General features: G+C 38.4%; 1 protein-coding gene across 17 annotated transcripts in view; it reads right to left on the bottom strand.

Annotated features, from left to right (window-relative positions):
- Positions 1-26804, bottom strand: part of SYNE1 (spectrin repeat containing nuclear envelope protein 1) — a 472944-nt gene that overhangs the window by 285521 nt on the left and 160619 nt on the right. For all 17 annotated transcript variants that reach the window (XM_082633720.1, XM_082633725.1, XM_082633723.1 and 14 more), the window contains 14 exons: positions 26568-26776; positions 25813-25921; positions 24032-24196; positions 22937-23104; positions 21041-21211; positions 20114-20254; positions 15888-16048; positions 13751-13901; positions 10193-10420; positions 9712-9810; positions 8012-8199; positions 7494-7617; positions 4828-4994; positions 2522-2675 (listed from right to left, as the gene is read on the bottom strand). In XM_082633720.1, coding sequence (XP_082489846.1) covers positions 2522-2675; positions 4828-4994; positions 7494-7617; positions 8012-8199; positions 9712-9810; positions 10193-10420; positions 13751-13901; positions 15888-16048; positions 20114-20254; positions 21041-21211; positions 22937-23104; positions 24032-24196; positions 25813-25921; positions 26568-26776 — 2235 coding nt within the window. The remainder of the gene's footprint in view (positions 1-2521; positions 2676-4827; positions 4995-7493; positions 7618-8011; positions 8200-9711; positions 9811-10192; positions 10421-13750; positions 13902-15887; positions 16049-20113; positions 20255-21040; positions 21212-22936; positions 23105-24031; positions 24197-25812; positions 25922-26567; positions 26777-26804) is intronic.

Raw genomic sequence — 26804 nt, 5'->3', positions numbered from 1 at the left:
CTGCTGTGTGTTTTTCTGTCTTCTCATTTTGCTTATGTTACTGTGTTTGGGGTCTCCTTTTTGCAGGCTGCAGGTTCGTAGTTCCCGTTGTTTTTGGTGTCTGTCCCCAGTGGCTAAGGTTGGTTTAGTGGGTTGTGTAGGCTTCCTGGTGGAGGGGACTAGTGCCTGTGTTCTGGTGGGTGAGGCTGGATCTTGTCTTTCTGGTGGGCAGGTCCACGTCTGGTGGTGTGTTTTGGGGTGTCTGCGGACTTTTTATGATTTTAGGCCACCTCTCTGCTAATGGGTGGCGTTGTGTTCCTGTCTTGCTAGTTGTTTGGCATAGGGTGTCCAGCACTGTAGCTTGCTGGTCGTTGAGTGAAGCTGGGTGCTGCTGTTGAGTTGGAGATCTCTGGAAGATTTTCGCCGTTTGATATTATGTGGAGCTGGGAGGTCTCTTGTGGACCAGTGTCCTGAAGTTGGCTCTCCCACCTCAGAGGCACAGCACTGACTCCTGGCTCCTCAATTTGGGATGATTTGTTGTCCATTCATGTATTCCACAGATGCAGGGTACATCAAGTTGATTGTGGAGCTTTAATCCGCTGCTTCTGAGGCTCCTGGGAGAGGTTTCCCTTTCTCTTCTTTGTTCTCACAGCTCCTGGGTCTCAGCTTTGGATTTGGCCCCGCCTCTGCGTGTAGGTCGCCGGAGGGCGTCTGTTCTTCGCTCAGACAGGACAGGGTTAAAGGAGCAGCCTCTTCGGGGACTCTGGCTCACTCAGGCCGGGCGGGAGGGAGGGGCACGGAGTGCGGGGCGAGCCTGCAGCGGCAGAGGTCGGCGTGACGTTGCACCAGCCCGAGGCGCGCCGTGCGTTCTCCCAGGGAAGCCGCCCCTGGATCCCGGGACCCTGGCAGTGGCGGGCTGCACAGGCTCCCGGAAGGGCGGTGTGGACAGTGACCTGCGCTCGCACACAGGCCTCCCGGCGGCGGCAGCAGCAGCCCCAGCGTCCCACGCCCGTCTCTGGGCTCTGCGCTTTCAGTCGTGACTCGCGCCCGTCTATCGAGCCCCTTTAAGCAGCGCTCTTAATCCCCTCTCCTCGCGCACCAGGAAACCAAGAGGGAAGAAAAAGTCTCTTGCCTCTTCGGCAGCTCCAGAGTTTTCCCGGACTCCCTGCCGGCTAGCTGTGGCTCATTAGCCCCCTTCAGGCTGAGTTCTCGCCGCCAGCCCCAGTCCTCTCCCTGCGCTCTGACCGAAGCCCGAGCCTCAGCTTCCAGCGCCGCCCGCCCCGGCGCGCAAGCAGACAAGCCCCTCGGGCTGGTGAGTGCTGCTCGGCACCGATCCTCTGTGCGGGAATCTCTCCGCTTTGCCCTACCCAGGTATGTGGGGAGTTTCTTGCCTTTTGGGAGGTCTGGGGTCTTCTGCCAGCGTTCAGTAGGTGTTCTGTAGGAGCTGTTCCACGTGTAGCTGTATTTCTGGTGTATCCGTGGGGAGGACGGTGATCTCCGCGTCTTACTCTTCCGCCATCTTACCCGGAAGTCTAGCTGCCTTCTTTTTAAACAGATGTAGATTAACCAGGGTGAGCCTGTTGTATAGGAAATTTGGCTAGCTCTCAATAAATCTGGCTTAAAATCCAGCAGAGATTTGCCAACGATTTCAGCATGGTTCCCATTAAAGACAAATCATCATCTGTCTTGATCTTGACCACAGTGGCCTAAATATTCTCCTCAGCTTGACTACTAAACTTTTGAGGGCTTCTTTGAGCATTTATATTAGAAAATTTACAAATCCACTGTCTGCCCCTTGCGATGTAAATTTTTAAAAATCTCTGGCCAGCTTTACAACTCAGAAAATCTTTCTCAAGGATGGAGGAGCCATCCATTTGAAATGTAAGTCATTAAGTAAGACAGCATCCCTGACTCATAACAGAAATATGTGAGAAAGTACTTTTTCTTTGGGTAAAACTAATTAGCAAACCCAGCACAGAGTTAGCACTCAATAAATATTAAGTGTTTTATTATTAAATATTGTTATAAACTTACTATGTAGCTTATCTCCGACTATCCCAATGCTTGATGGTCAGTATCTGATTTTTTAAATGTTTTATTTTTTGATGCCTGGATAGATATTATGTATAAATTATAAATAAGGAAAATAAATCATAAATTTTAAATAACTTTCAGGCTAAAGAGTAATTCAGAAAAACTCTATCATTAAAGCATTGGAATTCAGTAGTAGTTTTCAGCATTGAACAAAGCAAACGAAGCTAAAAAAAGGAACAGTTTTAACACTTCACCCTACAAATCATTTGCTCCACTTTGAATGAACAGTGTCTTAAGGTGGTTGCCTGTTTTATCTGAAGTAGCTTTATCTGTTTAATTTGTCTGTATAACACATCGCCTGGACCCATATGCTCAATTATTAAAACATTTGCATATTAATAAGAAGTTAAATTGCTGTCAAGTGTTTTTTTTTAATGTTGCATCCCATTATAATTCAAGAGCTCTCTCTTATAAATAAATTCTTCAATCTTAAAAGAGTGCACTTTACCTTGTGTCGAGTACGAGCTGCTTGATGGTCCATTATGCTTATCTCAGAAGTCATCTGTAATTCACTGAGGAACAGCTTAATCCAGACAGAAAAGGAAAGCAGCAGTTCATCAAATTGCTGGTGTTCAGCGACCACAGACTGAAGAAAGTGAATCCTATGTACAGAAAGGTGTTGAAGTTAAAATGCCCCACAGCTGGACAGAATGATGATACGTTTTTTGGAATAAGCTTAACCAAGGGCAAAAGCAGTGTTGTCATACACAGACCGGGACTCTTGATGTTTTCTACTTCTCAAACCCCGTTTCTCTCCCACTTTTCCTGTCTCCGTTCATGTGCCCACCATCCACCCAGATGGTCCTACGAGTCACCCTTCATTCCTCCATTTCTTTACCACCACATCTGCTCTACGTTGATCCCGTTAGCACCCCCATCACGGTACGTTCTGTGCTCTTCTCTCCGCTTCTACATTCTGGTCTAACTCTCTTCATCTGTCGCCTTGCCTCCAACTGCTGCCACACTGGTCTCCTTCCTGCCACCGTGGCCTCCCTTCAATCCACGTTGTAGGTAAAAGCCAGAAATGACCTTAATGTAATCAGAACATTCTCTGCCAAGCTTAGACACAGGGGTAATTTCCTGCTGCACATAGGAAGGCAAAATCTGATACAGCGAGGCCTCACACTGCCACTCATCTCTGTTTCCCCAATATCCCAGCTCACTACGGTCTTAGAGACTTTTGACTCCCTCTGCCTGTATCCTTTGCCCCCAAAGTACCATGAATCTGCTTCCTACACAGCATCCGGATATTAATAGATGTCACGTCCCCTGAGATGTGGCTTGGCCTCCCAATCTACGGTCCCTGACATATAACCCTATTTTGTTGTTTTCATATTACTGAACACCACTGGAAACAGTCTTGTTCATTCATTTGATTAATGATACATTTATCCTCTTCCTCACTGAATAAAAGATTGGACTTTACTTGCTTTGATTACTGCTATATCCTTAGTACCAAGAAAGGTGCCTGGGATATGGTCAGGGATCAATCACTGCTTGTGTAATAAATTAGATGGATAAACAATAGGTGATCTAAGGTCAGAGTCCAAAGCTGGCATTAAGAATAATACCTTAACCAAATATTAATATTTGTTACAATGGCTCCTATCCAGAGTTCAACTTTTTAAATAGACTTTCATGTTTTAATCCTTACAAAACCTTCTACACATTATCTTTACAAGCATATACTATATTTTTAATGCTTTTATAAATTTGCATCATTTTAAAACCCTTTACTTTCCCTCTGGGAGACAGGCAGAAGGCAGATCCTCCTCTATTTTACAAAAAAATTACTCATCTTTCAAGAGTTTGGCATGAAAACCTTTTGTCAGCCTTTCATGAACCCATTCAAATGTCCTTTCTTTTTGTTCCCATAATATCCTATGCTCACCTCTCATTGGATTTCTTGTTATTCCCATGCTGATCTCTAAAATAGTTGAAGTCAGGTTTTATTTATTTTTATGGTTTCAGTTTCTGATATGGTGCCTTGTACTCAACAGGTACCCAATGAACATTTGCTAATTGAATAAATGAATGAATAGACAATGGAACAAATACAAGTTCCACAGAGGTAAAGAGCAGAACTCTGCTCACTGTTGCTAACCCCAGCACTCAGAAGAGTGCACTACTTATTGTAGAAACTCAGTAAATATTTGCTGAATAAATAAATTAAAAATTGACTAGAAAGGTTAAATGCCTTATTCAAGATTACATGGGCAATCAATACCAATTTAAGTCAAAAATTTGTTTTCTGGCATCTTAGAAAGGAATAAATGTCAATTGTTAATCATCTAGTCAATTAACATTTAATCCATTTTTGTCTCCTTTTAATATAATAATAATTTCCCTGCTCTCTACAAAGATCTATATAGGAATGAAATGGAAAAAAAATACATATCCTCTTGAGAAATATCCTGTGGGGCAAAATTTTAATTACCTTTTTTCTCCTGTACATAAACAGCTTGGGCAGTAATAATACAAACCCGAGTAATCCTATGCTCTTCAATATTGTTCAGCTAATTTGATCATTTGCCCTGATTGCAAGACTAAAATTTTGAATTGAGGTTCATTAGAAATACTAACTATTAATCACTTTGATTTTTAAAATGATGAATGAAGTAGTTTTCTTCCCTTCTATAATTATGCCCTGAATAATTGGGTTAAATAAAAGTAAACAAAGTTAGGCTTTCTTAATTTATATGCTCACCATTTAAAAAAATGAACAATACTAGAAGCTTTTTTTTGAAACCAAACCTTTTGCTAATTATCTGAGGCAGATCTCTCCATCTCTCATCCAGATGCTCCAAATGTAGTTTCATCATTTTCACATCATCTTTGGAGGCCACTGAGAATAGGGATTCCTTTAGTTGCAATAGGTTGCTGTAGTTTGAGGCCTGGGATACAATTTCATTTTGCAGCCCCTGAGAAAAAACAGAATGGATTACAGATCTCATCCCAATAAGACTGACCAGGAAGGACCATGTGACACAGGTGGTTGCTATCCAAAGGCTTTGTGTTCTTGCAAAACGGAGGTCATTGAGACCAGGCTAAAAAGGGTTTTTATCCCTTGATTTAGAAAAGGATCCACTTAACCTCTAATGCAACATTAAAAATACTTCTGGGGCTTCCCTGGTGGTGCAGTGGTTGAGAGTCCGCCTGCCGATGCAGGGGACACGGGTTCGTGCCCTGGTCTGGGAGGATCCCACATGCCGCGGAGCGGCTGGGCCCATGAGCCATGGCCACTGAGTCTGCGCGTCCGGAGCCTGTGTTCCGCAACGGGAGAGGCCACAACAGTGAGAGGCCCCCGTGCCGCCCCCCCCCAAAAAAAATTGCTTCTGAAACCTGAATTAGTTTCCCAGTGCCTGGGTTATATTAAGTTAGGCAAATTTAGAAGCTGTAGAATTTCTTTCAGAATAAAGAAACTGAGTAGGTGAAAAGAATCAAAGAAAAACTGTTGCTGAAGAAAAACACAGCATATCTAACAATGACAGAGGTACAATTCTAGGTACTGGGAACACAGTGTGTCTCTCTGTTTAGGGACTACATTAGGCCAAACCAGGGAACTTAAAGGGTCTGCATTTTACTTTCTTGCAACAGAACTACTTATTTTTAAATCAGGCAATGAATCTCTTAGGTGATGTGAGTGGTGCATAAAAGCTGTGGTTCCTACCTAATAAGAGATAAAAGATAAGCACTATATAGATAGTTGTAGCACGGCACATAGTTGATGCTTGTCAAAATGTTTTCTTTCCCCTCCCTAGTGAGGCCACATGTGTGATACAAGCAAAATTGCTACAGGTATCAGAGGAAGGAGTACACAGCCTATGGACAACAGGAAAGACCTCAAAGCAGAACCAGGACTTACGCTGAGCAGGATGAAGACACAGGCCAGGAGGTGGGAATGTACAAGGAATGTTCAGACCATGGTAGGGAGGCAGCTTGGCTGACACAGTGCCTGGATGGGGGCCAATCTTGGTCTTCTAATTTGTATAGCACTGTTTTCCACACAGAGACATGTAGGAATACAGATGTATTTTGTTTATTTATTTATTTACTGCTTTACTTATTTATTTATGGCTGCTTTGAGTCTTTGTTGCTGCGTGTGAGCTTTCTCTAGTTGTGGCGAGCGGGGGCTACTCTTCGTTGCGGTGTGCGGGCTTCTCATCGCGATGGCTTCTCTTGTTGCAGAGCATGGGCTCTAGGTACGGGAGCTTCCACAGTTGTGGCTCACGGGCTCTAGAGCACAGGCTCAGTAGTTGTGGCAACGGGCTTAGTTGTTCCGCGGCATGTGGGATCTTCCTGGACCAGGGCTCGAACCCGTCTCCCCTGCATTGGCAGGCAGATTCTTAACCACTGTGCCACCAGGGAAGTCCAGGAATACAGTTTTATATGGGCAGATATCTTTGTATCATATTTAAGAAAAGGAGCTATGACTTCCCTTCTTAGAACAACTCACATTGCATTTATAAGAAGATAAACACTGGATTGTGGACTGAGGATTGCCCTTTATCCTCAGGCAGGACAGTCACTGGAGGTTTCTGAGCAGGGACTTTTTGGGAGATTAATGCAGAACATTGGTGCTTAATAAACTAGAAAGGCAGGAGAACCAAGAGTGTGAGAAACCCTCAAAGTCAAGGTAGGAGAACATCTGAAGATGGGGGAATAGGATCAGATGCTACAGACATGCTCTGATGGAGTTTTTAGAGAAGCAATTATGAAAACTAAAAGAACTAGTTTCCTCTTAAACATTTTGTAAAAGGTGATGGGAGAAAGTTGGGGTGTAAATCTGTTACACAATAAATATCTTTTGTGAAGCAATACTGCCTGTTGAATTTTCTGGCACAGATCGCGTCGCTTAAAGCAAGTCATTAATCTCCAGAAATCAGTAACATTATCTGTAGTTTCAGTAATACTTAAAGATTATTTTAAGTATAAAAAGTTGGCTTCTTCAAGAATGTAATAAGCAAGTATTCTTTGTCTTTCTATCTTCTGCATTTGTGCTTATTCATTTTTTGCTGTCTTGCCTGAAAATAATCATTACTGTGACTTTTTTATTACCAAAAATTCATACAAATGCAAAAGTAGAAGGAATACAGCTATTACCCAACTTCAAAAATTATTCACTGATGGTCAACCTTGTTTCATCTATGTTTCTACCCATTTCTCCTTCAACTCCCCTGCCAGATAATTTGCATTAAAGTGCCAGACATTATGTTACAGGATTTTCTAATACATCATGGAAACTGATCATCACAAAGTTCACCATGACTTTGTCTTTCAGGTCAGGGCTGCTCTTCTTTGCAGGATCATGAAACGAAAACAAGAAGTTAAGTTGCAGAAAAGATTTCGTACTTGATTTTGTTTTACGATGCAACCATAACAAAGAGCATTTCATTTTCCTCTCACTTCCTTGAACTTGCCTGTACTAATTGAAGTTCATTCTCCACCTTGACTCTGTCTGCAGAAATGTTGGCTTCTGGGGAACTGGCTATAGCTTCACATCGCTCTAACCAAGTCAAAAAGGTAGACAGTTCTTTCTCTAGCCTACACAAAGCAGAGATAAGAAACAAATTCATGCAAAATTATCATACTTGAAAACTTTTCTGAAGTTGAGGGGTTCAACAGTAACCATTATAAATACCACAGTGTTTGTTGTATTTTTCTAGACGTGAAGGTGAAAAAACCACTCCTTTCATGTTTGTGTATGAACTTGCACATGTGTTTAGATGTGTGCAATGTGTAAAGATACTCATACATCCCCTCCACAATCAGGGATCTTCATCTTATAATGAAGATCAATGTCTTCCCATGGTAGGCACATGAGTTGATGAGTTTTACATGTGAGATGATCATTTCCCATCACTTAAAGCCCAGAATTTCCTATTTAGGAGTAGCTATTGAAACCCTGGCTGCCAACTGGAGAAGGAAGGCTGCTCACCTCTGCCAGTGGGCCAGCAGCTTCTCGAGCACAGTCTGTCTCTCCTTAGTCTGACTCAGCAAACGCTCATAGCTCTGCTTCAGGGCTGCAGCCTCCTGGATGGAGGAGTCTCTGTGAGACACCTTGTGGGCGCTGGCTGACAGGGCAGCCACCGTGCTGGTCAGTGATTCCAGGGCCTGACAGAGATCCTGATGTGAGAGCAAAAGAGTTCCATGAATGCACAGCATCAAGAAAGGAGACCTAAGTTTTTCTTTGAGACCCTTTATCACCAAACGTTTTCCCAAAGGCATAATAAACAACAATGGTACTAAAAAATGTCTCTGCCCATGATTTTCAGCAAAAAAAAATCTCTGCCCATGATTTTCAGCAAGACATAGTGAAAGTGACAAGCAAGTTACTTCATGAATGCAGAAGTCAGAGGTGAGAATGGAGAGACCATTCCCCAAATAAGAATTTGTTGCTGTTTATCTGAATAATTACAACTTTCCCTTAAGGATTTAGATAATTGGTGAAAACTGTCATTCATGTTATACCAAATGTATTAAAAAAAAAAACCCTACTCCTAATTTATAAGAGCTACATGCAACATGCTGTAATTTTATTTAAAAAATATATGGGAAGTTATGGCTGACATAGTTGCCATCAGGAATCTATGATAAGAACAATTAGGGAAACTGAGAATGTGGCAGGCACTGTGTTATGTACATTACATATATTATCTCATTTAATCTTCATAAGAACCGGAAGAGGTATGTTCTTTCATTTGCCCCCATTTTACAGATCAGAAAATCAAGATAGAGAAAAATAACTTGCTTTAGGAAATCCAAATATTAGAAACATACAATATTATCCTCTCTGGCACTCAATTGTTAACTTAGTTGTCTATTAAAATAATTCTATCAAATCTAATTGTCCTACTTTTCCTCATTTGGGGGTTATTCTTTTAAAAATTACATAAGTAACACAATAATGCATTCTTATGATAAATATTCAAACAATATAAATTCCACTTCCTCTTCCACTTGTGCTTTTGTCAACTGTTTGCTATTACTGTGGCCCCTTTCTCTGTATTTGTGTATGCATGCACACATAATAGGGATTATATATATATATATATATATTTTTCTGGTTTATTAATTAACACACTCCTTTTGAGTATTTCTTTGTGCATGATTCTCTTGCTTTGCTGCTTCCTCTGAATTCTGCCAGAGGCATCTATTGCTTTGCAAAATATCTCACAGTGGTTACCAGTTCAGGGACCAGATCAAAAAAGCTAGTCACTGGGGAAAAGATCAGTGAGGACATAGTCTTTGCACATCTGAGTGTAGTGGGTTAGAGTCTGAAATCTGCTATGCAAATATATACATATTTTTCTTCACATTTAATTTTTTATAATGTTGGCAAGAGGTAACAGGGTTTATTAAAGCTATAATCTGAAAAAGTTATATGTTCTAATTATGAGAGAGAAATATATCTTAAATGACTATTCTTTAAAATACATTTTTAATGAAAACTTATTTGCACAGTTATATTTCTTGTGTTATATGAAGTGAATATGTTTGATCTATATTATTCCTCAAGTAACATACATTTTTTTTCAATTTTAACTCTAATAAAAATATTTACTGTTTTCCTTTCAAGCAGGAATTATCACACTTCTGAGTAGATAAATAAGAAGAAACGTTGAAACATGCTCTTACCATATGTTCTTGGAGAACTTTGTATGTTTCTGTAGCTGAAGAACATATTTTAATTGGATCAGCAAGTTTATCTTCAAATTCAGACACCGTCTGCTGGATCTAAAACATTGGTAATATATAAAAATGATGATGGGGAAAACATACATCAAGGCAGAGAAGGTTATTGGGGAAACAGCATTCCTATCTTTTTTGGAAAACGTTCAGTGTGATGATAAAATATATATTTTTAAAAACCCCAAATCAATGTGTTCCACTCTTTGAAAGGAATATAATTAAGACTTAATACCTATCTGAACACAATATATAATGGCATTTTTATATTCTCTGAAAAAAGGTTACATATAAATTACAAACTCAGTCATCACTGACAACTTGGTAAATAATTGGCATATTGTGTCTTTTCCTTATTCCATTATTTCTGGACAATTTATAAAATGCAATGTGAAATAGGTAACTTGAGCATACAAGGACCAATTGTTACCTTTTTAAGATTCTCTTCAAACTTTTGCTGCTGAGATAAATGTCCCAGGATTGTTCCTTCCAGACTCTGTGCTTGTTCTCGGAGTTCTTCCCAGTATCTTATTACCTGTGTTAACTTGGCTTTGATTCGAGCAGATTCTCCAGTGGTAATAAATTGAGCAAAAGACTGAGCTGCTTCTTCTAGTCCTGTAATGCTGCTCATCTTACTTTCTATTTCCTGAATCATGACCTAATATTTAAAACAAGAAAAATGACAATGGAGGCTGAGCAAGCCTGCCTTCCAGAAATGATATAATCATCTGCAGAGAGAGAAAATCAGCAGAATTTTTCCTTAACTGACATTTCAACGTACTTGCACCATTAGAAAGCAGCTAGCTACAAACAAACACCACGCGTTTCCTGACCTCGTTTGGGGAGGACAGGTATGCAGACAATGTCTGAAAAATACAAACTGGTGGTGGGCATGCTCGCTGGATGGAGAATAAGGAGAAAAGGCCACCCCTGCTCACAGTGAAGCAAGAACATGTCCCTGGAACTCTTACAGTCTCTCTTAAGGTACAGAGAATTCTCTGCTTATCCTGTGAGTCAAGAGTTTTGACCAACTGGTCTGGGAAGTAGTATGTTCCCAAACTCATAGGAATGCTAATATTGGCATTCATTTAATTTTCCTAAAATGAAGCTGAGTATTTCATTTTTACCAAACTAAAAGCTTTTCTGACTCTGCTCCTACCTAAACCCAGTCTTTTCATATTTATCACCTATACTTTATGCCAATGGTTTCAAAATTTGGAATACATTAGGGTCACCTGGCTGCAACCTCAGGGAGTCAGACTCACTAGGTCTCAGGCAGGGCCCACTTCACAGCTCTGACAACTTCCCAGGTGATGCACTGCTGCTGACCCAGAAAATCCACTTGGGGAACCACTGCTTTATTCACTAGCTGCAGACTCTACAGTAAGGAGCCTACAGATTATGATTTCCATTTGGGGCAGGAGGACATTTTACCTATTAGCCAACACAAGAAAAGTACTGAAAGTGGGCACATGCACGTGCATGTGCATGTGTTGGGGGGGCCTCTTATAAACAGAGGTTTATTTATTTATAAGAGAAGAAAAACTATCTCTGAGAAAAAGAGCCAAATCATTCAATTAAAATAAAGCCAAAAATCCAGACAAGTCTCAGTTTCAAATAATTTAAATAGAAAATACTGTTACCCTAGAAAAAATAAATGTGTGACTTCTGTCTAGATGAGACAACAGAGTCAGAAATAACTTCTGTTTAGATAAGACTCTTGGAAATAGCTGGCATCAGATTAGTGCCAGGTACACATCAGTTGTTTTTATTTTTCATATTCATGACTATAGTGGTATATCTGATAGATATTTGTTGTTTGAGCATTAATACAATCTTTCTTTGTTTTGCTGTTTTTTAAGATGATTTTTTTGGAAAAATTACTCATAAATTCAACAAATGTATTTTGAGTTTTTTATGTGCTAATAGTTGTTCTAGGTGCTTCCAACACCTCAGTGAAACCATCTTAGTTAAGATGAAAGTTCTTAGTTCTTAGAGTAATATATGGCATTAACAAATTCATAGATGCAAACTATATAATTATATTGTTGGATTGTGGCAGAAGAAATTTCCAATCCATGAACAGAAGATGGAAGATGAACCCAGTGTATGTTCTTATCATTTGTGAGTTATCAATTAGGAATAAGAAATTAGTCAATTTGGAATAGCATGTAATAAAGAACAAAAATGGGCTTATAGGTAAATATCTTCACAACAACACTCAAATGCTTCATTAATTTTAATCCTAAGAGTTTGAAGTGAAAATACTATGACAAGTATTAACATATTTTGAATATTTCCTATAATGTAGTCTTCTGTTTGGAAATAGAAAGTGAACCTATGAGCCCCAACTCCACAGTACAGTGTATTCAACTCTATCTTTGCTTATTTCTAGCAAATATATTTTTCCTGATACTCATATTCATTTTTAGATAGTTTTCAAAGTGCCATATTGGAATATTAAAATGTATTTCAGCCTGATGGCATGGAAATCCACAACTGAATGTTTATATACTTAAAAATAAAATACTTAATCATTTTGTTTCTTAAAAGCAATGTGATGACAGTTGATCACTGACATATTTCAGAAGTTTTGGAATTAAGGTTTAAGAAAATAGAAAAATGAATTAGAGAAAGGATAAACAAGTTAAATTGTGTACGTCAAAAATTTTTGAAGGAAGAATGTTGAGACAAAACTATTTAAATGCGTTATTCTTTGTTTTCTTAGAATTAAATGGCAACTTTTAAAAACAGTTTTAAAGATTAAACATATTTCATTCTTTAATGGCTGGGCATCTGTTTTGCCTAGTATATCACACAAGACATAAGCTAGACTGCATACACCAGACTCCATGTATCCTTGACTGCAGAAGATGTGTGATAAGCAATCTGCACGGCTTGTAATCTTAGCTAAACAATATTGCATCCTCCCACTGTGCACATGGCAATGCCTTGTTCTGAGTCATAATGTGAAACATTCCCTCACCTTGGTATTTATTTTACTATATTTAGTCGAATGAAATGGCAAAGGGTTTTCCCACTCCAAAAAAATGAGCTGAGTTAGAAAAAGAAGCGGTTGAATTGTGAAAATGTGTTGTGTAAAAATAGCATAACAGAAAGACAAATGAACATTCAGAATTCATTTCTTTCAGCCCATTTTTTCCCTTAAGCTACTTGAATGAAATGGACGATGATAGTCTATGTACTTGGTTATTTTAGAACTGGAGGATAACATATCAGAGCATCTCAGTCCATGCCCCCAAGGGCATCATAAATGCCAGCAATTAGATTGATGGAATCTGATTACTTCACCTGAAGAAAGTAATTTCTTGAAACCCTCCTTGTGGTTGGTGAGGGTAAATGCCACCAATACTTGAGCTAGACATTTAGAATAGTTCTTAAAAATAAGGTTGTAGATGACGAACACATTTCATGGTGTACAAATCCATCAACAGGGCACTCTAATGGGGTTAATTCAAAATCAAGGAAAAGAATAATGTAACCATAAAAACATTTTAATGATATTGCACACAATAACGACTTTGAATGCATAAGCCAGACAATATTAATACATAATTCCATCTATTAAGTGTTGCCCAGTATCAATCAAGACCTTTTAGCTCAGCATTTTGTGTGAATTTAATTTTAATAGAGTCACATAGCAATGATAGACTTGTTCTGGGGACAAATAGCATTTGATGAAATGTAAGAAAGGCTCTCTTAAAATCTAGACATGGGGCTTCCCTGGTGGCGCAGTAGTTGAGAGTCCACCTGCCGATGCAGGGGACACGGGTTCGTGCCCCGGTCCGGGAAGATCCCACATGCCACCGAGTGGCTGGGCCCGTGAGCCATGGCCGCTGAGCCTGCGCGTCCGGAGCCTGTGCTCCACAATGGGAGAGGCCACAACAGTGAGAGGCCCACATACTGAAAAAAAAAAAAAAAAAAAAGTCTAGACATGGATTATAAATGTAACTTGTGAGCAGGTCACCTTAATTTGGTTGATTTGTGTGTCCATGGCAGATGACGAAGTTTCCAAGTCACTGAGTTCTTTTTCTTTCTCAGTTATCCAGACGGACAGGGTCTCAAAATTAGTGCCAAAATGATTCCACTTGTTTTTCACCATTTCCATGGTTTTAATACTAAAATTAACCAAATTAAGTAAATAAAATGCAGTATCTTAATAGAGAAAAACAATACATTTTCCTTTAAATCACCAGGTGAAAAGATAGTGAAGACATTTGTGACCACATCAAAGCTGAAACTATTAGAACAGGGGGAAAAAATGCAGATTTGATCTGAGTTAGTCAGTCCTCAAGTATTCCTGTCTCCTCTGAGAATGAGGTAGCACTAAGCTATGTTATGGATGGAACTGTGCTTTGAACAAAATATTGCTGGGTCCAAAGAGTTTGAATCCAGGCATAACCTTGTTAAACTGTGCCCGTGAACAGTAGTTGCCAGAACTTATTTTAGTAAACTTCTCACCTTGATTCCAGTGCACACAGTTTTTTTTTTAACAGTCCTACTTTTGTCAGCATGGCCCTTTTGCTCTTAGAGGAGAGATACTGCAGTGATGCTTTATACTCAGAGATCTTTATAAAATACATCTTTATGAATCAAGATAAAGCCTGTAATCTGAATCCCATGCTGTCGCGCAGGAACTGTTTCTGTTATTAGAATGGAACCTGCAATCTATTATCTATAACAATTTCAGATATTCTTAGATGTCTGTATGACCTTGATTCTAAAAGACTTTATAAATTCTTGTACATGAGCACCCTAACTGCTTTTAGACAACTTGGGCTTTATTTGTAATAAATCTAGTGAATAAAATTTCAATTATAGGTTCCCAGTTTGTATTAGTTATGCACATATAACCATGTGATAGTTATGCATATACAACCAGGTGATTATGGCTTTCAGTTTAGAAAAAGACTGGGAAACTAAGAGTATATCATTGAACTGTTAAGTCCTTGGGTTAAAAAAAAAAAAAAAAGAAGGAATTTCCCTGTTTACCAAAAGGCACTTGAAGACATCAAGGAAAATACAATGGCATCACTGATTGTCAAATTCAATAATACTGCAGCCTCAAATGTATACCCTGGATGACTCTATGCTCTCATCAGTACAGTTAATTCACGCTATATTATATTTCAATTTTTTAAATGAAATAAAGATTCAAGTGGATATTTCTAATGGAAGTAACTTCCTTTCTAATAAACTCTAAGTTTTACTATTTCTACCTTGATAGATAATATTTAAAGGTTTAAGTCACAATTTACTTTAAATAAATTATTTAATAAATTTTAAAGTTTAGACAAAGGTACAACATTAATTATAAGGTGTTAATAGTATTAAAAATGAATTTTACATTTTAAAACCCATCTAGAAATTATGTCCTATACCTTAAAAACAATACATGTTGGTGATTTGCCACTAAATAATCTTTAAAATAGAACCGTTCAGCCATATTATTTTGAGGAACATTGGTCATATGTTTATCCCCTCCAAATTTTTGTGTGTGTCTATCTTGTACATAACAGGATACCATAGGCCAAACTATTTTCTTTCTTTTTAGATATTTAAACACTAGATGTTTAAAAATAAAATATATTTTTGAAATTAATTTTTGGAAATAGTGTACAATCAGTGACAATTTGAATATTGAGGCACTGTAAGCAAGCTCTGTGAGCTTCTTGGAGTTGAAGATGCTTGGTCTATGCCATATGTATTTAGGCCTATAATCTACACAACCAAAAATCTACCCTTCCCTCTAACTGGTGACAGCAGAATAATACAGTAAAAAAATTATCTTAAATATTGGTTCTTTTTTTAGATTCCCTTCTCCAGTGTACAAAGGCCACTTAAATTTTATAGATATGGCTTTCTCGTGAACAGAATCAGTTTACGATGCAAAACCCACATCACTTATATTTTTCTGCTCTGTTACAGATGTTGGATTCTCTATTGGTGATATTTTCTTTTGAATTGTAAGTTGCTTCCTCAAAACATGCTGAAATACACAGACACTTGGAGATTTTAAAAGAATGTTTTGAATACAATATACAGGAAAGAGTGTATGAAACTTTATCTCAGAGAAGAAAGTTTAGGACTTGTCAAGCACATACTCTTCTTCAAGTGTGTCTTCTAATTTTTTGACTTGCTCTTTGATTGACTTGGCCTGCCGCTGAAGCAGCTGCTTATTCTTGGGCCCAAGTGGGATCTCTGAAGCTTCCTTCACAAGATTCTCAGCCTGGACTGCAATACCTTCTGTTCGTTTAGAAAACTCCTAAAAAAGATATTATAATTGTTAGAACAGCATCTTCTATTAAACTCTGCCCTCAAATAAACTGCACATACTGTCGTCTCCCCCAGAATAGATGGATAGATAAATAGATAGATTCAAGCATATAAGAATATTGGCATATAATATTCTTAGCAATAAAACAGACATTTTTTCATTATGGCCAAAATAGACACTTTGTTGAATTATTTTCATTTTACATAAGTGAAACCACAACCAGACCTTCATAGTTGGAGAACTACTTTCATAGTTATCCAACAATTCTCAAGAAAATGTGTACTCCATTGTCTCCCGGTTTGGGTTTTTTGTTTAGAATTCTGAGCCACATTATAGTAATTAACTTGTCTACACATATGTTAGTTTATTACAGGCTAGTTGGGCAATAATCATTAGTGATTTTTTTTTCAGTCATAAAGATAACAGATTTCTAGGCCAGTGAATATAAATACTTGTTTATTTAATTGAAGGATATCTTAGTCAACACAGAGTATCACTGATCTTTAAAAAAACATTTTGTTAACTAATTCTCTGAAAAGAGCTATAAACTGATCTTAATGCTGTTAAATCTTGTTTACTATATATCCATATACTACACGAGGGAAAGAAGATAAGTTTTGAACTACTCAGACCTGGACTAGGGTTCTGGATTTGCTAATTACTAGTTGTTCGTCTTTGGCAAATTACTTTTCAGGCTCTTTCACATAAAACACAGATAGTAACACTTTTCTCAAAAGATTACTGTTAACATTTCATTAGCAATTTCATTGTTAAGTGCCCAGCACTCTGGCATACCTATTATCACTTTTTTTTTTTACTACCTTCACATAAAATTGAGGATAAAATGGTTTATAAATTTCACACACTGATTTTCAATAATAGTGAATCACCTTAATTCAAAAATTAATTTCATATATTTGAGGCACTTGGTAAATTTTAGTTATCTCAACTTTGTCAGGTAAATATATTGAGTACTGAATTAGAAAAGGTAAACCCAGAGACAATCCTGAGTGGAAAAAAAGTAACTTAGGGTCTCATTTCTTCTCCTGGATTATATCAGAGGAGCTTCAAATTTTGATCATAAACTGCTCTCTCCTAAATAAGTAATGTAAATAATTTTTTAAAGTCATACTCCTGATAGCCACCTTTTCCTACAGAGCATCTCTCAAAATCATTACATAACACCATATAAGATAGTTACTACATAATACTATTTCATCTTCATATTTGAAATATTTAACGTCCTCATAGAAAGATCAACATTACTTCAGAGAAGTACCCTGCAATTTGAAAGAATAAAAATGAGTAAGTACATCTTCCTTATGGTAGAGAGATTTATAATATCCTAAAATACAGTATGTACTAATGTCACAACATTAAATTCTGTGGTTAGAAGCATCTACTATCACTATATGTGAACTTACTGCCATTGTAGATTCAATTGTGAAATCTGTGAATCACCACAGAACCCCATGAATAAAATAAGAAGCATAAAAGTGTTTTTTCCCCCTAGTGTTTCCCTGAACCCAGGAAAACACACGGAGAAAGCAGAGTTATGTTTGAAATGCTTATATACATTCAATCTAAGAGCCTTTTGTGGGAGCTACGTATGGGGAAAGGGCAATGCAGAGGAATCCGAAGAACAGAATGACGTTGATAAAAACAGAATTAAACAAAACTAGAATAATGTTGTAAGGCTTTATCTCTATGGCCTAAGAAGACATATGAGTGGCAGCAGGGTGCAGCAGGAAAGAATGGACTCTGGCATCAGATAGGTCTAGAGTTGAAACTTGGCTCTGACCTTCACACACAAACTAGCTGTGGGACCTTGAGTCACACCACTCATTGAATTTTCATCTCATCAGTAAAGCCATCCTGTGAAGATTAAACATGATATTGCTATAAACACACACTGGCAGTCAGAAAGCCCTCAAGTTCCTCAGCACAAGCACTCAAGGGTTACAGCAGACGTGAAGGCTATTAACAATGTCAAGTAAGCAGAGAAACAGAGAACAATTATTCCAGATGACATATGCGTGTGCAGCAGTGTATATCAACAATTAGTAAAGTAACTCAGTTTTTTAATGAAAATATAATATGGTGGGCTCCCCTGGTGGCTACAGTGGTTGAGAGTCCACCTGCCGATGCAGGGGACACGGGTTCATGCCCCGGTCTGGGAAGATCCCACATGCCGCGGAGCGGCTGGGCCCGTGAGCCATGGCCGCTGAGCCTGTGCGTCCGGAGCCTGTGCTCCGCAATGGGAGGGGCCACAACAGTGAGAGGCCCGCGTACCACAAAAAAAAAAAAAAAAAAAAAAAAAAGAAAATATAATATGGTGGCTGAGGTTATGAGCTCTAGACTCAGACCTCTTGGGTTTGCATCCCAACCTCACCAGTTAGTAATCCTGAGATCTTGGATAAATTCAGTAACAACTTTGTACCTTATATTTCCTCATTTATACCACATGATTAATAATGGTACCTATCTCTAAGGATTATTTTGGTGATTAAAGAAGATGATAAACATCAAATGATTAGATCAGCAAATAGTGTATGTTCAATAATTGTTAGTTCACATCATTAAATCAATCCCAAAGTATGCAAGGTTATTTATTGGCTGAGGAGAATGTTAGAAATAAGACAAAAAGATCACATTTGTTTCATCTATAGCTGGCAAACCAATTCAAAGGAGTTAGAGCCGCAGGGTATCAGAAACTCTGGATGGAACCCAGGAGGAACACCCATGTGATAATTCACACAATATATGTGTTTGTATTTATAAAAGACACCTGATATATATTAATAGGTAAAATAATTAAAATAAAAAATAATTTTCTCTTTAAGTGGCTGATGAAAATCATACAGAATTGAAAGATTCTGTGGCCTTATAAAACTTCAAACTCCTCAGTGAGTTAATAACAGGAGAAATAGTGACAAATTTACAGTACAAGAGACACAGAAGCCTTTTACTGGTGAGAAAACAGAAGCACAGGGGTTTCCTCGCTAAAGGTTATGAAAGGATGGATGTAAGAATGTTCTTTCTTATACATTGACAAACACATTTCTACACTAATTCAGTCTTTCTATAAACCCAAAACGCATGCAATAGGAACCAAAGGGGCCTGTACAACTCCTCTAAATGAGTCGCACAAATTTACTGGTCTGCTCTGAGTGTCCAAGGTGTTTGAGCTTACAGGGTTGAGCTTAACAAGCACATCTACTAAATATTATCTCTTGGATGTCCCACTGGACATCGAACTCAATATGTTCAAAACGCAGTCGCTCACCTTCCCCCACTAACAGCTACTCCAATTTCTTGTCTCGCTCCCATTGTCTCCGTCAGGCTCAGAACCTTGGGTATCATGCTTTTTTCCTTCACTTTGTCTCTTTTACATCTGTCCCAATATCTCCATTGCCATCCCCATTACCCTAATTCATGTATGCATGCAATAACTTTACAACTAGAACCCATGACTCCAGACTTCTATGCTTCCAATGTTCTACACCTGCTTAAAAACTCATCTCCCTAAAGGACAGCTCTGCTCATGTGACTCTCCTTCTTACAAACCTCTAATGGTTCCACGTAGCCTAGAGAGTAACGCTTTAGGCCTTCAAGAGTCTTTGTGATGCGGCCCAACTTTCCTTTACAACTTCACTCCCCTTTTCTGCTTTATAGCAGAGAATCCCCATTTCTCACACTTTTATACTTCATGGCGTTTCCCATTACAGGAATGCTGGTTTTCTGCCCCAAACTCTGCTTTTCTATGTCTTACCTGCCCTTCAAGTTTCAGTTCAAAATATCACTGACTTCAGAAAGATGTTTTAGAAATTTATCCATCTATTAGGAAACTATTTCCCACTTTAATGAAAACATCTTGATGTTTCAATCTTATTTATATTTTCATTCCCCAGAGCAACTTGACCAATGTGTTGAAGAGTGAATCATAAGTAAACAATAAAAATTGATTAAATAATTATAATAAGTAATGAAATGAAACACAGTTTTTCTTGGGAATAATGGGTACCAAGGGACTATGTGGTCTTGCCAATATACCTTTGTTTGTTCCAATTCTGAAGATAAGCTTTCCAAACTGCTAAAACTCAAGAAGCGCTCGTGGCTGGAACCTGTTTGAAAAAGGTATCTGACCACTGTCTCTTTGTTTGTTTCAAATCTCTCCCATTTTCTTAATGTGACCTAAATTAGAAAAAATAAATAACATATGATGTTATGAATTACCAGAATGTATCACAAAATATTGTCACATTTCCATTCATTTGTCAGGCTATTAACTTCCAGTTAACTCTCAGTTCAAATGTCAAACAATTACACAGAATAAAAATGATTTTAATGTCTTCTATAAGAATTCCCCTTTTGAGTCTCAATTCATCTACCAAAAGAGGATGTATGGCCTAAGAGTCTGAGTTTTTTTAATCTGCTATAAAGTCCTATGAATCTTAGGATATTACTTAACTATAGATAAGGGACAAAAGAAAGAAACCCTCCCAATGTCTCTCAAAAAAAAAAAGAAAGGATGAAAGAGAGAGAAGGAAGTGCAGCAGGCAGTGAGCAGGGGGAAAAAATATCCAAGAACTTTTTTAAGTTAATGTGTTAAGGACACAATAAACCATAAAGGTGTGACTGCTGGACTGTCCAGAAAAGTGAAATAATCCAACATAAATTTCTGGATTCAGACAAGTGTGGATTAAAATCCTGGGTTTACAATTGATCACTGCTCTGTGATTTCAGGGAAAATCCTCTAACTCTTTGTTTTTAAGCATCCACACTTGGAAAATGTGCTAATTACAGTACCTATCTCACAAGGCTGATGCTGTGATTAAAAGAGATAACTCGTGTAAGTGTTTAATGGAATGCGGGCGCCTCAGAGGCGGGAACAATAAACCTTTGCTCCCGCTAGTAGGAGACGTGTAACCTGTGACCCGGAAGTTAATATAGCCCATGACATAACTTCCAGTCTCCTACCTGGATGCGGCGCTCCTGCTTCTCCCGGTTGTGCTCCATGTTGTCCAGGGTGCTCTCTAGCTTCTGCAGCTCCTCTGGGACTCGGCCAGGCAGCCCACCTTCTCCCTGCCGAGCCTGTGCGATCTGCTGCTGCACGTCCCTCTTCTTTGCATTGATCCTCTTTGTCTTTTGCTGGAAGCGTTTGTTCAACAGATGGATAGAAATGTTAACTCTCTAAGCACCCAGGCAGGGACATAAACACCCACACTTTAATAGTTACGGAAAGGTACAATCTCCCGCAGCAGGGGGCCAAACTGTATTTTAAACTTAGGATGAGTAATTAAGATGGTAATGAAGGCTCTATAGTAATCAAAGATGGGCATTATTTATAAATAGTTTATGGTTTTTAATGGGAAACAGCATAATTAATTTGGCCAGAGTGTTTTAATTGTGTGCTAATTTAGATAACATTTACTATTTCGTGCAATACTATAGATGGAATTTGGCAGAACTATTCATTTGACATAATTCTCCTTAAAGAACTATATTCTGCCTAAAAACACAAAGTCCCAACTCCAATTTTTTAAAATTATCCAGGCTGTAAAAATGCTAATATGAAGAGATTTAATTCCAGGGTATATTCAGAACGATTAATAGTCTGAGATATTTGGGGAAAGTTATGTTTTAAAGTAAACTTTTTATTGAAGTATAATGTACAAACAGAATGGTACACAAATCTCAAAATACAGCTTATGAATTTTCACAAAGTAAACACACCCATATAGCCAAGCACCTGGTCCAAGAAATGTGAAGAGTTTTTAAATATTAATGTCAATATCTATAATCTCATATTTCTCTGATTTAAAGTAAACTGAAATCCAAACAAACTTTTACAGTGATTGAGAACAATATAACACTAAGCGTTATTTTCTTTTGGACTCACAGCCTTTCTATAATTATTAAGTAAATCTATAAAGCCTAAAGGCTGCTCTTTTACATATACTTTTTTTGTGTGTGTGTGGTACGCGGGCTTCTCACCGCTGAGGCCTCTCCCTTTGTGGAGCACAGGCTCCGGACGCGCCGGCTCAGCGGCCATGGCTCACGGGCCCAGCCGCTCCGCGGCATGTGGGAGCTTCCCGGACCAGGGCACGAACCCGCGTCCCCTGCCTCGGCAGGCGGACTTCCAACCATTGCGCCACCAGGGAAACCCCCTACATATACTTTTAATGCAACTTCCATTTTGATATATGATTACATATAAAATTAGCTAACATTTTCTTATATATTAAGTTAGCTAAAATTCTGTCATTAGATTAATTTGAAAGTCATACTTCCACTTATGTTGAGTTTGACAAGTAAAGCTGATTAAAATTGTTAATTATCAATATATGTACCAGAATTTCTTTAGTTCTGGTTCTAATCCTTTGTAGGAGCACACTCTTCAGAAAAGACTGGTACTTCATGTTAATTTATAATTTCCCAAACCAGGGTGTATTCAAACTTGTAAATTGAAGAGCAAAGATTGCAACATAATAAAAGAATAGCGATCTCAAATATGAAGTAGTTTGTTTATGCTTTCCTTCTCTGTTATGAAAAGGACCATTTAGCAATTTAGCAAAGGACAATTTTATGAAGGTTTTCATAGCAAAATCAACTTTTCTTCCACAATGTTCCTCAAACTTTTTGGTGCCATCAAATCGCTCTGGCTGAGAATTTATCTTGCAAGATGTTCTAAAATATTTAATGTTTAATAGAACGAACAGAAGTGCCAAGTTTTTTTTAACTATTCATCTGAGTTGCCTCCCAAGCTCCCCATCTTCCCCCCTCCAGTCAGTGGATAGACTTACTCTCCATCTCTCTGGCTCTCAGTAACTAAACAACTTTGCATAAATGCACTGAAGTAAACAGGCATTCTACCTGGTGATGAAAGAGTAGTTGCTGTGCTTCAAACAAATTTTCAGTGTCCAAGATCTTCTCAGCTTCTTCCTGGACTTCCTTAGAGCCAGTCATTAACTCTTCAAGGGAACTTTTGACTATTTCTTTGTACTGGACACAGTCTCCAAAGTTGCTTAACATCTTTTCAACCTAGATTTTCATGAAAAATCAATCGATCAAACTGTTAGATTAGGGACATCTAATTTTTCTATAGAGAATTTCAGATCTTTCAGAATCAGGGAACTTTGTCATCCAAGTGATCATTTTTCCATGCTAGTTTATAAATGATTTCAAGAAATCCTGATAACTATTTATTATACTTTACATTCTTACATTATCTTCCCATGTACAAACTCATCAGATTCGTAAGACAACCTGGTCAGTAAAAGTATTCTTTCAAGGGTAGACGTGGCCCTACTAGAAATGGAGTAGATGGGTTTGTATAATCTACAAAGGACTATAAACATTGAAATGTATATCAAGTTTAAAATGAGTAGATCTTGCCTGAAAGAGACTTTACTGGCCTGCTGACTCAACATGAATATTTTATTATTACTAGCTATCAGTTATTTACTCTGTTCCAGGCACTGTACTAAGTGCTTTACATACATCATTGCATTCAATTCTTGACATCACCTTTTGGGGTAAGTATTTTTATCCCTGTTTTACAAGTACATAAATCAAGGTCCAGAGATGTTAAATGACAAGCTCATGGTTACGTAGGAAATGGGGTATCAGAGTTAAGCTCTAGAACTGGGCTCGTTTGACTCTCAAGCCTGGTTTGTTAACCTTAAACTGACCATGAAAGAATGCTTTTAGTAAGAGTCAAAGTGTGGATCTATAAGCTTCGTACTTTAAATATAGATAGTTAACCTGAACTAACATCCAATAACGTCACAGACCATAAAGCAAACATCCTGCTCATCTTCCCCACCAATCTTCATATACATAAGTATCTGAGCTATTCTGTTTAAACTACACATTCTTTATAAAATTACTTGTTAAACTGCAACCCAAAGGAACCTTCCAGATTCTTCACCCCGAGTTGTCCATTTAGAGGATGAGTAAATGCTTTACCTCTGACAACAAAGTCCCAAGAGCCTTGAAGGAACTAGATAATTTTGCCAGCTCATCTCCTTGCTTTTGGGCTTCATTCTCAGAAGAAACTTCAATCAAAACTTTAAGCCTGGATTTCAGCCAGCTGAGAGTCTCACCTTTTTTGGTAACACCATTTCTGATCTCCTGGAATGAAAGAACACCTTTGATGAACAAAATACAACTGCGAATCATAACTTTCCAGCAAGAAAGTACTCAACCTAAGAAGGTTTGTAAGGTGGAGGTAGGAGAGCCAGGCATTCATTCACCAAGAGAATGCCTGCTTATTTCACTTTTTGTTCACATCTTTAACAAAGTCTACAAGTGGTAGAAAGAAATGTTTCACCAACTCCAATACCCAATGTGTAAAATCAGTACTCTCTGTGCCAAAAAATTACCTCCATAATTAGATGTCTATATATTTCCTTGATCACAACAAAGATGCTTCTAAAAGTACTGTAGAAGAATACGTGAAATTGGGAATTATATACTTTGTCACCTTATTTTCTGTGAGCTGGAAGGAACGTAGTATTTTTTTGAAGGAAAAAAAAAAAGAAAGAGTCCTTTTTTGAATTAGTGGATTTCTCTTGTTGAAGAATTTACTTGTTGAATATTATAATAGATGCCCTAAAGATTTATTTTAACTTCATTAACTCATATTTTATGCCTCATTTTGTTTAGTTTCTGGAAGTCAATACCCCAGACTGTAAGAAGCACAAACAGGAACTCAGCTGTAATCCAGGAAGGGAGAGTTGACTGGCCAAGACGATGCCAGAAAGACTCCGGACCGCAGCCCTCGTAGGTCTAGGGACCAGGGCAATGGTGACTGGGGCAGCCTCTCCCTCCTACACCAGCTCTGGGTAGATGAGAGCTGTGGGCCTCCAAGTGCTACAAGAGGGTCTTACAGGGCAAAGGCATATGGAGGAAAATGGTTGGTTTTAGAAGCAAGTGATTTCTTCATTCTAAGATGTGAATTTTTTTGGTACTATAACAGCAACCAATAGCAAATATAAATATGCTCCTACAGGTGTAGGATGATATCATTGAGTACCTTTAGCATTTAAAGGGATTATAAATTTAACAGGAAAAAAATGGAAATCGGAGGATAGGAATAGAAAGGAAAAAAATTCTCATTAACAGCAACTCTGTGACTTGCAAGGGTGTAAAATGCTGAAAGATAAAGAATGTTCACCATAGCATGTGTCTACAAAATTAAGAGCCAAGCCAAGAGGGAGAGGATTGCTGTGTGCCATCCATAGAATGCAAATTGGGTTCAGGTCTGAGGTTCTGTTGCCCTGGCTGGGCTTATCAGGCAGTACTCATGCTCACAGAGGCTGATCCAATCCAGGCTGAAAGTGACATAGAAATGATGCTTAGAGACCTTGCCCAATTCCCTCATTTTCCATACCTGGCTTTTGAGTAGCTGAAAATGTATAAAAACCTATAGGGTTCTTGTTTTCTATGACAGTTCTTAAATCTCTGCTGTGTTGTACACCCATTCATGTAATTTTCCTCTCAGGATTCCCCATTAGCTAAAGATGCATTAGAGGCACCACTGAGCATGACTAAATCTCAAAGCTAACATGATTCCATAGAAAAAAAAAAAAAACCCTGCAGTTCTCCACAGTACCAGGAGAAAACTTATTTTAAGACAATTTTCAGGAAGTTAATTTTTTTATAGAAAGAAAACATCAGTTAGACAGTTATCATTATTTTTTTATTCATGGATATTTTCTAATAACAAAAAATGGCCCAGAACTTACCTCTACAGCACATTTAACCTCTCCACTGTTGGCAGTATCAATGGCCTTGTTCTTAATCCCCTTCAACTGGGTCACCTTTGCAGATATCCAAGAAGAGAACTCAGAGATTCTGAAATAACACAGGTATTGACTTATTAAAGGGAGAAAATATCCCCATGGTTAGAATACATTTTCTATTTTGAATTTATTTATGGAAATTTAACAATCAACTGATTAGAAAATTGGTTAACAGATTTCATTCGACTGATTAGCAAACTGATTAACAAATTTCCTGGCAATGGTTCCTTCCACAGGAATGGCTGCCCCTGTGCTCAGGCACTTGAAGGAAAGAGAAGGCAGAGCGGATGGGGCTCGGCGGCGGAGGAGGATGTGTCCTAGAGCCTGGGCACCTGTGACTGAGGAAGGTACCACCTGAAGTCTGGCCTTACGTGTCTCCACCTGAGTGAGACAGAAACCCAAAGAGGCAGATGTCCCTTTTGGGGGATGTGAGGAAATCGGGGAGAAAGGGATTGCCTAATTCTGCTTCAAAGAGACAACATCTGGGTCACTTGGAAGTAAAGTGCTTCACCCTGTTTCTGACTGAAACTCATTCTTTAAATTAAATGAGGCATTTCTAGAGCATGAACACGACCATACCATCTGATTATCTTTCTTGCGTGAGATGAAACATACATCATGGCTTGTTTTGCAAAGATGCCTGAATTAACAGAATTAGGAAAGACTACATCCTTCTCTGGGAACAACCCCAAGACTACCTGCTGGTGTAGTCCTTCCACTTGTCTGGGTCTTCCACCAGCTTCGTGTAGGTGCTGTCAATGGCAGCTCTGAGCTCCTTGAGGGTCACGTGACAGCTCTCAGGTGTGTTCCGTACAGCGTCCCGGACTGGGAGTTTCAGACAGAGTTCTTCAATAAGCTGTAACCTTTTCTCACAGAGATGATGAGCACCCTTGTCACTGAAGAAGATCTAATGAGCAATAAACGTTTTTATAATC

The sequence above is a fragment of the Mesoplodon mirus genome, assembly GCF_964341445.2.
Source record: "Mesoplodon mirus genome assembly, chromosome: 10".
Taxonomy (NCBI): Eukaryota; Metazoa; Chordata; class Mammalia; order Artiodactyla; family Ziphiidae; genus Mesoplodon; species Mesoplodon mirus.
Note: the sequence above shows the minus strand (reverse complement) of the source record. Positions and strands in the feature narration are given on the sequence as shown.